Raw genomic sequence first — 12500 nt, forward strand, 5'->3', positions numbered from 1 at the left:
CGCTGCTGTGGAGCGGGGCGCTGCGCGCATCATCTTGTCCTCCGACGCACTGATCACTGATACAGCCGCCAAACAGCAAGCGCTCCGCTGTTTTTGCGGTCGGTAGATCTTTTAGAACTGCAGTTCAAAGGTAACTCATAAGGTGAATATATATGAACCCAGGTAGCAGTTTTTTTAGGATTGAGAGGAGATGCAGGAAGATAATAAACAGACAAGACAGAAAAATAGTCAAATAAAAACAAGTTAGTTTTTGTACCTGCTGTTGCAACAAACAGACACAATTGAAGGTAATCAGAAGTGAGGAACAGAAAATGAAATGATTATTTTAATGTTTAGAGCAGCAGGAACTCCAAGAGGCTGCAGGCGCATCAGTGAGTTTGCGGCTGCTGCGCAGGGGGAGGGGGGAGAGGGCTGAAGCAGGAACTACCGTTGTTAAAAGAAATGTGTTTAACTTTGAAAATGTGGGCACACTTTTAATTGTCAAAAACTCCAGCGAACCATCAGTTCATTTTGCTCAAATAGAAATAGAGGCCTGCCTCTAATATTGGCCCTCCTTCCAATAAAGGCCTGGAGCTTGATGAGCTTGAGTCAAATACAGGCCCGGGCCTGTATTAGAGGATTTACGGTAGATATATCTATATATATCTATATTTCTATATATATAGATATAGATATATCTATATCTATATATAGATATATCTATATCTATATATATAGATATATCTATATATATATATATATATACAAACACGTTTAAGCAACACATTGATTGTGAAAGACAACTGAACACTCACTGTGTGCAATATAAATTAAATAAGTCAAAACTCTTAGTCACATCAAGGAAGGTATATGCTAGAACCTTCCTTTTACTTGCATTGTTTTATGTTAAGCTAAAGCAAAACTTACTGCTTCCAGATCAGGAGAATAACAGCTTGTTGACTACAAAATCCATTTTCTCACTTCTCTAACTCTGTGAAATCTAATGGATGAAAGTTATCTTAGAGGTGGAATATTCCCTTAGGTGGAAACAATGAAAAAAGACCCGACTTTCAAAAAAAAAATTATCGGCTTCTAAAAATAATTTCGGCCGATAAAGAAAAAAATGGAATATATCGGCCCGATATATCAGCCGGCCGATATATTGGTCAGCCTCTAATTTAGTCAAACTCTTAATTTCTGATAACGTCACATCTATCATGCAAACTTCAATTTTAAACATGCAAAATGTGCTTAATTCTGCCCGCAAGCATGAATCTGTCCGGGTCTGCAGCTGTGTACTATTGTGGAATTCACACGGGGGAGGCGGGCTTTGATCGGATCCAAGCGTCTTGTTTCTGGGTTGAAGGGGACGGGTCATGAAAATGGCATATTACGTAAAAAACGCCGTCTCAGTAGTGCAAACGGTAATATTTAATCATAAGTCGTGCCTCCCTTGGTTGTGGAAGATGTAAAATAGCGTCTCACAGGCCCATTAAAAACAGGTCAACGTCAGACACCTCTGTTACAATCTTTGTTATATCATCTGTGCAGAACCGCGACAGTGAGCGTTCTCACCTCAGACCTATCTGTGAGGTGTTTTGCTCTGCTTGCGTTGTTTAGATTTAAGCTAAAACGAGCGAATCGGCGGCTAACGGACACGCTAAATGTACTTTACACGTTAGCGCCTCGGAAAATCATCATCTTTGTAACCACTGATGGGTTTAGGGAATGTTTGGACGTGTGTTAAAGTTATTTCGTTGATACAATGTAAACGGTGTACACATGCTAAGCTAGGCTAATTGCCTAGCGTGACTTAAGGTGTGTGTGCTAGTCAGTAATGTATATTGCAGTTATGATGATAAAATATTTTGATCTTCAGTTACGAAAAAGCAAATCCTTGGGTGAAGATTCTTGCTTTTGTTTTCGTCGTTTGCTTGCTAGCTTGCTGGCTAGCTACACGTAGCTATGTGTTGTGAGGACAGCGCTCACACACACAGGGCAGATTCCTTCTTCACAAGTTGTGCCAAAGAAACCCAAATGCCTTCAACACCTTGGATCTGTCACAATGTGACATTTTGAGTGAGAGAAGTGTTTGATGTGTAAGGTTGTGTCATTAATGACGTAAATACCGATATTTTCTGATATTCTATATTCTAATGCCAATATCGGACATCCCTACTCATATTAGCACTAAAAAGAAAACTAATCACCACTAATGTATACTAAAATATAATGCACCCATGTTTATCAGTTTGTTTGGTTTTTAAGGAATTTCTAGGAAATGTTCTATTTTTCCAGAGAGAAAAAGGATCCAAAGCTTCTGTTTTATAGAAAAAGGGGATAATGTTGGATTTTTGTGCCGTCATAAAAAACTTAACTTCTTTTTTTTAGGAACTGGTTTTAATTAATGTATTTTCCGCATCATAAGGCTCACCTGATTATACGGCGCACAGCCAATCAGCGTCCTAGTTAAAGGTTTGGTCCGCACACAAGGCTCACTGGATCAAAACACGCACCCAGCAAAGCAAACAAGCGTCCCGGTCGGCACAATTAAGGCAAATTGGGCAATTAGGTCAAAGTCAAACGTTACTCCACTCATTTTCTATACTAAAAAATAAATTTCTCATTATTAAAGTAACATTTAGTCCCAATTTAATGCTTTTAGCAGCAAGAATGAAGATTTAAACTCTGGTAACAGCATGACTGAGTGAACGCCGCGCTAAGCCCCTCTTACCGCTGCAGGACAGAGGAGCCGAGTCGGCTGGAGATGAAGCATCGTGTGTGGCTGTAATGACCCGGGAGCCGAGCAGAGACCTCTTACTCCACCTAGTAGTGCATAATTGGTACAAAAAGCCAAACGAAGGATCAAAATCAAACTTTATTCCTCTCATTCCCAATAAAAATAACAATTTCGTAATTGTCAGTGTCATTTTTTGCACAGGTGCTTTAAGCCGCAAGAATGAACAATCAGGCTGTTTAACAAACAAAAGTCCCATTTTTACATGCAGGCACGGCTGGAGCGTGGGTACCACGCTGGGCCAGAAGTACCTTAATGCATGTATTAAAAGGCGCACTGCCGGTTCAGGGGAAGATGAAAGGTTTTTAATAGTGCCTTATGGTGTGGAAAATACGGTAAATCTGTTTTCATGTGTTTATGCATTTGTTTATATCCTGTGTTGCTTTAAGAAACACTTGGTGATCCAACATCAGACACGTTTAAACCATAACAACTAAAGAGTGGTTCTTCTTCCCTTTTCTCCCCCTCCTCTCTCTCTTGCTCCATTAGAAAAGCATAATATGGAAGGTTTGTGACATTTTTTAAGATTTCTACCTTTTTTGATCCTCATTTCTTTTCATTTTTAAGCCCAATCAACATTGAGATGTTTTGCTTGCTTGTTGAATTAATGCCATCAGATGTTGGTTTGCCAACTTCTTATTGCAATTCATTTAAAACCCACAAATGGACTCATAACATCTTATTTCTGTTGGTTTCTGTTTTCCGAACAAGTTAGCCGAAGGGTGTAGAAGCTTTTGTTTGAATATTTTCCCCACCTGCTCTATATTTTCTGATAGGATTGCATGTTGTATAAAGTTAATAAACAGGAACGTGTCACGGTTATCATCAGACCCAGCTATAAACTGCATGTGGCCCCAGGTAAGATGTACACCCGATCGTGTCACTGAGCTAAGCTGAGTAGCCTTCATGCAGCAGGATGGGGATTACTCTTTTTAAGTTCAGATTAATTTGATGTTAAGATTGAGTTTAAATTGTTTTTCTCCGATTGCCACTCTCACTCACCCCCCCACCCCCCATTCCCTCCAGTCTCCTGTGTACCAGGTTCAAATGCCTCATATGACGGTCAGCCAGTCTAAACCCTACAGACCGGGTAAAGGTGAGGGTAATCACACTTGACCTTTCCTGCTGTTTGTTTTCTGTCTGCTTTATATTTCTGTTTTGCTGTCTTTAGATGATAATAAACCTATAACATGACCAAAGCCTCATGTTTAGATTTGCCCTAGAGTGGATTTCTTTGTTTTTATACAAGGCCTGCAGTACCCACGGTTCACCACAGGGTGTCGTTCTTTCTTTGTGCATCTTTGAGGCTAAATAAATGTATGATTTAGTCTGGCAACGCTCCGTTGACGGCTCTCGGTTGTGGGGCGGGTTCTACCGTTGTCTTTCAAATGATCTCCGCATGCTACTGGACAATGAATGTGACATACTCACCGCAACAGCCATCGGTAAATGAGGCGGTCTGCAGTTGAAGAAGGGGAAAACGCGTCATTTTTTCTAAAAAAAAAAAAACAAAAAAACACTTAAATACATCTGTCTGCTCCTGATTCTAATGAAGCCCAAGTTCTAATGTCCAACATTGATGTAAAAGCCGTTTCAAACGAGCTGTCGCCATCTTGTTTCACTCTGTTGCATCATCCCACCCACCAGGCATATAGAGTGCCCTGATTGGCCCACAAAGCGGATAAAGCTCTGTGATTTGTTCACTAAGCAGATAGAGCACTATGATTGGCCCACCATTATGGACCAATCACAGCTCTTTATGTGTTTGAAACCCCTCTAGAGAGCTGTGATTGGCCAGCCAGAATGCTGTTGGGGCTGCAGAGGTTCCAGTGGAGCGTTCCTGGACCAAACTTTGCAAAGCAAGAATTTGGTCTAGTTCACTAGGCTGCCTTTGATCTAGATAGTGAACAATACTCATTCATATGATTCATTTTGTCATTTAGTTCAGAACATCACCATGAAGAACATCGGTTTTGTAGTTTTTAGCAGAACGTCTAGATCAAATCTCCTTCCTGTGCAGGATTTAGTCGACAGGGACGCTAACGCTCGTTCTCTTCTACTCAGTGAAATGAGTAAACATCAAGGATATACATTTAAATCTGTTAATTTTCCTGATCCCATTTAGTCTACAGGGGTGTCAAATATGCGGCCCGCGGGCCAGATCCGGTCCGCAAGCGGGTTAAATCCGGCCCGCGAGATGGTTGTGAAAACTTTATTTTCATACTTTACAATGTAGAGTGAAAATAAACTTATCTTTGTGAGCAAGTTTTCTCTGTAACGAGTATAAATAAAACAAAGCTGCGCTCAAGGCTCACACAAGAACTTGAATCACATCCTGAAGTTGGCCGCCACTCAGGATTGTATTGATGTGCTGGTGAAAGCTAAAAGATGTTAAGTAAAATGAGTCAAATATACTTTTAAGTGCTGCATGAAACTGATCTTGCCATGTGATCTGTAAGCTCTTTGAATCACTAAGGAATTATTTTTTATTTATTTATTTATTTATTTATTTCAAATTTCCAAGTACACTTCAGGTGTTGTACTTGTACTACACTGTCCTCAGGCTCCAGCCTTGTTTTATATTGATTGTATTAAAACAAAGAAAACAATCTGAAGGTTTTTTTTTTATTTACCGGTCCGGCCCACTTGGGACTAGATTTCCCTCAATGTGGCCCCTGAGCTAAAATGTTTGACACCCCTGCTCTAGAACAAAACATTCCTTTGTGAAATGAATAAGATTAGTTTCATAAATGAAGGTGATTCTGTATTTCTGTGCCCAGACGTTGGAATATAGAATTATTTTAACCAGCTCAAGCTTTGAGTAGAAATCTAACTCATCAGACCTCTCAATGGGACTCTTTAGTACCCAACATGCCCCAGCAGAGGTCTGACCAGCACCACCCTCCTGGGACGCCCACCATGATGCACCCAGCAACAGCGGCGGGGCCGCCCATCGTAGCGCCCAACCCGGCCTACTCTGCCCAGTACTTCGCCTGCGGCCCGCAGCAGTTCACCAGTCAGCCGCTGGTTCAGCAGATGACTCACTACCAGTCTCAGGTCGGATTCACCGGCATCATCTGATGGTCTCTTTCTCTCCAGCTGTTTCCTGATCAGTGGCTCATCCCAAATGTTCCCGTCGGGTTGTGTGTGTTCTCCAGGCGCAGCACGTGTTCAGTCCCGTGATGCAGGGGAGTGCCAGAATGATGGCCCCCCACACGCATAGCCAACCCGGTCTGGTCTCCTCCTCCACCACACAGTACCCAGAGCAGACGCACACCATGTATGGTATGCGAGCCCACCTGCCGTTCAGCTAGCAGCCAGCTAAAACCTGCAGCTAATGCTAACATGCATGCTGATTCTTGTGCCCCAGTGTCACCAGGCCCAATGCCTCAGCAGTACGCTCACCCCAGTGCCACCTTACACCACCACCCTCAACACCCCCAGCCGTCTGCCACTCCCACAGGCCAAGGCCAGCAAGGTGGACCACAACAGCACGGGGGTCCTCCTAGCCACCCTGCTGCCAGCCCGGTCCAGCACCCTCAGCACCCGCAGGCCGCAGCAGCAGGTGATTGTCCTGACCTGACCTTGTCCTCGTGGCTGTGGAGCTGATGTAACCACGGTTGTTTGTTGTAGCTTTGCACCTAGCCAGCCAGCCCCCACAGCAGCAGATGTACTCGGCCTTGGCCCCAACGCCCCCCTCCATGACGCCGGGGCCCAACCCACAGTCCTCCCAGGCGTCATTCCCCTCTGCTCAGCAGACCGTCTACCTCCACCCGCAGGTGCAGCACAGCTACAACCACAGCCACATGGCACACATGCAACAGGTACGTCGTAACAGGCTCAGTTGTTCCTATTTTAGCAGTAATGTGTGTTAGTTGTAATTATAGTTTAATCATTAAATATTTAGTTTTTGCAATCCAACCCCTTAAAGCAGAGTGAGGGCGGCATTGGGCCCCACTTTTAAAGCCTTTGGTATGACCCGACTGGGATTTGAACCCCGACCTTCCAGGCCCAGGGCGGACGTGCTACCACTAGGCCACTAGGCTGGTATAATTCAGTATAAACTGATGTTTCGTGTCCAGAAAGGCTGCTGGTATCTGTCCTCTGGGTATTTGGGGTTCCAGTAGAAGTCTTCTTTGCAGCTTGTGATAGATCAGTCATTAAGACGAGAAATCGGCTAGTCTGAGGAGTTTACCAGAGGTTTTAGGAAACGGGAGGCTTCAGCAGGGAGAGGACCGAACAGGCAGTGGGAATTATTGCAGGGATTCTGTGGACTCATAAACACGTTTGGAGAATCTTCAGGGTTGTTGGTTGAGGATGGAGTTGATCTTTAGATCCATGTGAACTTCTCCTTTCAGTTAGGTTTAACTGTGACCACCCAACCCACAGGCTCATATGCAGTCCGGGATCGTGCCCTCTCACCACCCAGCACCCACCCACCCACCGATGATGCTGATGGCCACTCAGGGGCCTCCAGGGGGCCCGCAGCCACAGATGCCTCAGGCTGCCCTCAACCCCATCCCAGTTTCCTCCACCACACACTTCTCCTACCTGGCACATCCACAAGGTACGTTTTTATTCCCACCATCGCCGGTTGTTTTTCTTCTGAGAAAGGTTGTGATTAGCTCATCGGTCTGGTTTAGCTCTTTAAAAATCCTGCAGCACGCCGTTTCTGAGCATGTTAGGGTTGTCACGGTAACCGGTGTAGCGGTAAACCCCGGTAAACAAAGTTGACAATAATAATAACCGTCTTGTTTTTAAAAAAACTATATTATCTCGGTGGATTACCGTGGCTGCGGTGTAGGCGCGGTGACCCTTACCAGCCACCGTATCATCTGCTGAAGTTGCCGGCGGCACATGCGCACTTTGTTGTTTACAACCAGAACTTTCTTGAAGCTAAAGCTGAAATAATGGCCAAAGGAGGAGACGGCAGCGCTCAGGAGGACATTTCTTATCCCTCAAAGAAGACAAAGTGGGAAGTACGGGCATGTTTTGGATATCTGAAGAATGCCGAGGGACAGCTGATAGAAGACGGCTATCCTGTTTGCAGCACGTGCAGAAAAAGTGTCTGTGAAAGGCAGCAACGCTTCAAATCTCATGACACATCTGCGTGACCATCACCCACAACTCTACAGTCAACGCAAGGCAAGCTAACGTTAGCGTTTTAGCTAAAATGCGTGATCCGAGGATTTGGGTTGAGGGAGAATGCAACGAGTCGCTATATAAAGCAGCCGCAGCGCCGCTCCCTGCATGTAAACCGTGTCGCGGACACCGCCATGTTGAAATGACGCTATGCATTACGGGGCTCCCAGGGGCCGATAAGAGTTGGTCTCTCTCCGAGAATAATTATGAATTTAACAACGATTACTGCCTGATGACATTTTCCCACATCTGCAAAGCTCACTGGAAGGACACAAACCGAGGACGATATTTTCCTGATATAGGGTTTATTACTCAAGTAAGGGTAAAAAAGTATCTGATTAGAAGGCTACTTGAGTACTGAGTATCATCTGATCTAATATTTTTAAAATGATGACATCAAACAGACAAAAATAAGAAGTTATGGGCAAATATTGGTATTTTAAAGACTAAAGGGAAAAAATGTAAAGAAATAAACAACGTCATTACAAAATAACACATTTTAGGCAAAATTTAGACACAAACTGAGGACAATATTTTCCTGATATACAGGGTTTATGTAGTTGTCTGAAAATGTAACCGCGATAATACTGAAAATCGTGAGGTTAAATTTTCACACCGTGACAACCCTAGAGCATGTGTTCTCCAAATCGAGTCCTCTACCACAAGAGTAAAAAACAAAAATGGCAGCGAACACTTGGCAGACGGCTGCTAACCACATTTGGAAGATACACAAATTGATTTGTTCATCAAACAAAGATGAAATGACATTTTATTTTTTGAAAGCCACTTGAGAATCCTCTCTGAAGTCTGGGGGGTGAGGTGACGGATGTCATTCTTTATTGGCTTGTTTGCTTTGAAAGTTTCCTAAAGGTCATAGTTGATATAATTTTTAAAAATTAAATAATCACCTTTAGTTTTTTTTTATTTCCCCTCAAACGATTTTTGCATCCCTGAAATTAGATTCCTCTTTAAAAGGTGAGAGGATTTTTCAATATTTGACCAGTTTTAGAGGAACTGTAACCAAAAACAAGTTGCTTTCTTACATTTGTCTGAACGCCTTGATTTCCTTTCGCCCCCCCTGCAGTGCAGCCTCATCACCAGCAGCAGCTGTAGGTAGGGGGCGCCAGCGAGCCGAGGGACCCGCTCTGCATCATGCTTCTCAGCCAGAGCCTTCATGAGCAGGCAATGAAGAGGAAGGGTGGGAGCCCTCCCTCTCCTCATCCGACATGCTTCACATCAGGCCCCCTCCCCCCAGCCCCCCTCCCTCTCGGACTAGGCAATAAGTGAATGTTAACAGGTTGATGCAGTGACACGTTTTAACGAGTTAAACTGACAAAGCTGCCTCTGTTCAGGCCTTTCTTACACACACACACACACACACACACACACACACACACACACACACACACACACACACACACACACACACACACACACAGGCTTGTGGGTTGCAGCTTTAGTCAGTAAGACGTTAAGCGTGTTGCTGATCGGTGAGACTGAAGATTTAACTGGAACTTGTATTCTGACTGCACCTTGTTATGGATAAAAAACTAAATCTTCCGACTTTTAGACAGTATTAATCCTACTGTTTATTGCTGCTGCTATGTGCTGCGTTTGTCTCCAGACTACAGGTTTCTAACCAAACTAAACCCGACACGCCACCAGAAACTTCCTGTGAAAAGCAAAATTCGAAACAAACAAAAAAAAAAAAATTCACGTTCAGCAGCCAAGACAGGAGGATGTTATTTATGAGATTATAACTGCTGGGGTGATCGGATCCCACTTCTCACCTGACCCTTATGTAACTTTTAAGTTAAAACTTTTACTTTGTAGATAATATAAATAATTTAAAAAATAAGCAAAAAAAAATTTTAAAAACAATAAAAAAGTTTTAAAAACTGGATGGTGTGTGTGTGTGTTTGACTGGGTTGGAACTAGCGATGGGTACCAAATTCGGTACTTTTTAAGGTACCGACTGAGCACCGATTCACGTCATTTGAAACGGTGCCTCGTTTCGGTACCCGTCCTTCATAACGAGAATTGCCTAGACAGCTGCGCATGCGCAAGAGCGTTACGTTGTCGGTCGCTGCGAGCCAGTTGTAAACAGAGCAGCATGGTAGAAAGAACGCACGCTAAAGCTTGGGTCCACTTTACTAAATGTGATGGGTAACTGGGTGATGATGAAACCAGCGACAACGATCTAAGTGAGACATCCTCGTCTTAATCTGCTCCGGTAGGTAAATAAAATGTTTAAGATAACGTTAGCTTGATATGTTAGCTTCCGTTCCGCTAATGGTGCGTTCGCTTTCTCCTCGGAACTTCGAATATCCGACTAGAACATGAACGCGCTCTAAAGTTTGGCTTCACTCTACCAAATGCGACGGGTGATGATGAAACCAGCGACAACGATCTAAGTGAGACATCATCGTTTTAAATAAACTGTTTAAGATAACATTAGCTTGATATGTTAGCTTCAATTGCCACCATTGTTATAAGCTAATGGTGCGTTCGCTTTCTCCTCGGAAATTCTAACTTTCCCAGTAGGAAAAATCAAATGAAAAAGAACGGCAAAAGGAATGAAGATACACAGTAAATTTAGTTCACAGTAAAGTTGTTTGCTTCAGTTTAATTATCAGCTTATAAAACTACAAGGACGATGTTAAAATACAAACAGTTGTATGTTATTTATTGTGATATTTATCAAATATGGTTATAAATTTAGAAATATATATATTTTATTGTAAAAGAGAATTAAAATATTAAACACTCAAAAGTATCTAAAATTGGTACCGTTAAATACTGGTATCGATTCCTAGGTACCGGCAATTAGTACCGAATCTATTCAAATGTCAAAGGCACTCATCCCTAGTTAGAACAGTAAGACACAGCTGTTACTGGTTATGTTTTTCTTTATTTAAAAAACGTCACATATACAGTTGATATACATATATTTATATATTTAGTATAATTTAGATGCTCAGAACTAACAGGGACACTGACCCAGTGAGGGATTTCTAAAGCTGTTGTGGTTTGTCGGGATGTTGGGCTGAACTGGAATGTTTACAGTGCGAAGTTAACAAACAGGATGAACAGTATTGAGGACAGGTTACATTCACCAGGTGGACATTTTCAAAATAAAACAGAGAGAGGAGGGACATGACGCTTTTATGGAGCGGGTGTTGATTCTGAACACGGCGTGTTTTCTGGATCCTTTTTGAAACTTCATCTGTGAGCAGGTGCAGGCACAAAATGCTTCCTCACGTACACAAAAGGTGTGAAGCATTTTTGTTTTATTGCACTACACAATCACACCCTGAGCGCTGGAGAAGGGGAAAAAGCAACAGCAGCTTTGTGGCAAAGGCACAGTTATTCTCCCAGAAGGAAAAGAGACGGAATGGTTTTCTGGGGGTGGGGGGGGGGTTCCCGTTACCGTTGCTCTGCTTTAGCAGAAATGAAACAGAGTGGTGCTGATGAGGGATCTGTTTAGGCACATAAAGGCGGGCAGACCAACCGTACTTTTGCCAAAAACATCCTTGTTTTTGTTCCCCTTAAATAAAAATAAAAAAAAAGATGTCAGTCTTAATCACGATCAAAGAGAACGGCTAAACCATTGTTACAAAAACGGACGCAGGACAACATCATCACAGCTAATTAAAACGCAGCAGAGGATGCAAAACGCTGTCTAGACCAGACGTGAGGCACACTGAAGGTAAATCTAACATTATCTGCTAAAGTTAGTGTTAAAGGAAAGTTAGAAGACACACATTTTAGCACAATATTTCCAAAATCCCGCTGCTTCTGACAAAAACTACAGACTTGAGTAAATCTGGGATCTGAATCATCTCTGGAGGCTTTTAGGTGAAAAGAACCACAACATGGAAACTTTGGTAAAAAATGTTCATCTTAGGACATAAAATGCACACCTGAGTCGACACGTTGTTAGTGCAGCTTCAAACTTGGTGGGTTAAACCTTTTAAAGGCACCTTTTAATAGATTATTGGCGAACTCACAGAAACGTGCATCCCATTTCACGTTGGGACACTTGTCAGAGCTTTGTCGGTGAAAAACACTTAAAAATAACGTCTAGTGTAAAAACGTCTCCACAGCCCGCTTGCTTCCAGCTGCTGTGGTGAATCGAAGAGAATTAATGCTATAAGTGAAGATTAAGCTAGAAACATGATGCTCCTTTTCCCAGAACCTAATAGTTTAAAAAGTACATGTTGTCATAGCAACAGAGGCACTGTTGAGTCAGTGTTTTCAGGAGCGGCAAGAGTTACTGAAGATTAAAAAAATTGGTTTAAGTCTTTCACTGTGATTTAAAAATACCCGACTCAGTTTTTATGCCACAAAATCAAGATACATGAGAAAACTTCATTCGAGTCGTTTTTTTGGATGTTGGGGTCGTAGCTTCTAACAGCTGATGAAGGGATCAGTCTCAGAAGCGTCATCAGGATCATCACTTCCCTCCACGTTGGTAGATTTTGTGGCGTTTCCTTTAAACACGTGACTTACAAACATGAATCTGATGGTTTGAATGAAACTTTATCTAAGGCCCTGTCCACACACGTAGCCGGGGATCTGC

At 42.8% G+C, this 12500-nt stretch overlaps 1 protein-coding gene across 3 annotated transcripts in view; it reads left to right on the plus strand.

Annotated features, from left to right (window-relative positions):
• The window catches only part of atxn2 (ataxin 2), a 26519-nt gene extending 17326 nt beyond the window's left edge, over positions 1-9193 (plus strand). For 2 of the 3 annotated variants that reach the window (XM_015972926.3, XM_015972928.3), the window contains 8 exons: positions 3266-3283; positions 3803-3872; positions 5640-5833; positions 5935-6061; positions 6147-6341; positions 6410-6600; positions 7166-7343; positions 9003-9193. In XM_015972926.3, the coding sequence (XP_015828412.3) occupies positions 3266-3283; positions 3803-3872; positions 5640-5833; positions 5935-6061; positions 6147-6341; positions 6410-6600; positions 7166-7343; positions 9003-9031 (1002 nt within the window). In that variant the 3' untranslated portion in view covers positions 9032-9193. The remainder of the gene's footprint in view (positions 1-3265; positions 3284-3802; positions 3873-5639; positions 5834-5934; positions 6062-6146; positions 6342-6409; positions 6601-7165; positions 7344-9002) is intronic. The other variant, XM_015972927.3, reaches the window with a different exon arrangement.
• The last annotated feature ends 3307 nt before the right edge of the window (positions 9194-12500 follow it).

The sequence above is a fragment of the Nothobranchius furzeri genome, chromosome 17 (assembly GCF_043380555.1).
Source record: "Nothobranchius furzeri strain GRZ-AD chromosome 17, NfurGRZ-RIMD1, whole genome shotgun sequence".
Classification (NCBI taxonomy): Eukaryota; Metazoa; Chordata; class Actinopteri; order Cyprinodontiformes; family Nothobranchiidae; genus Nothobranchius; species Nothobranchius furzeri.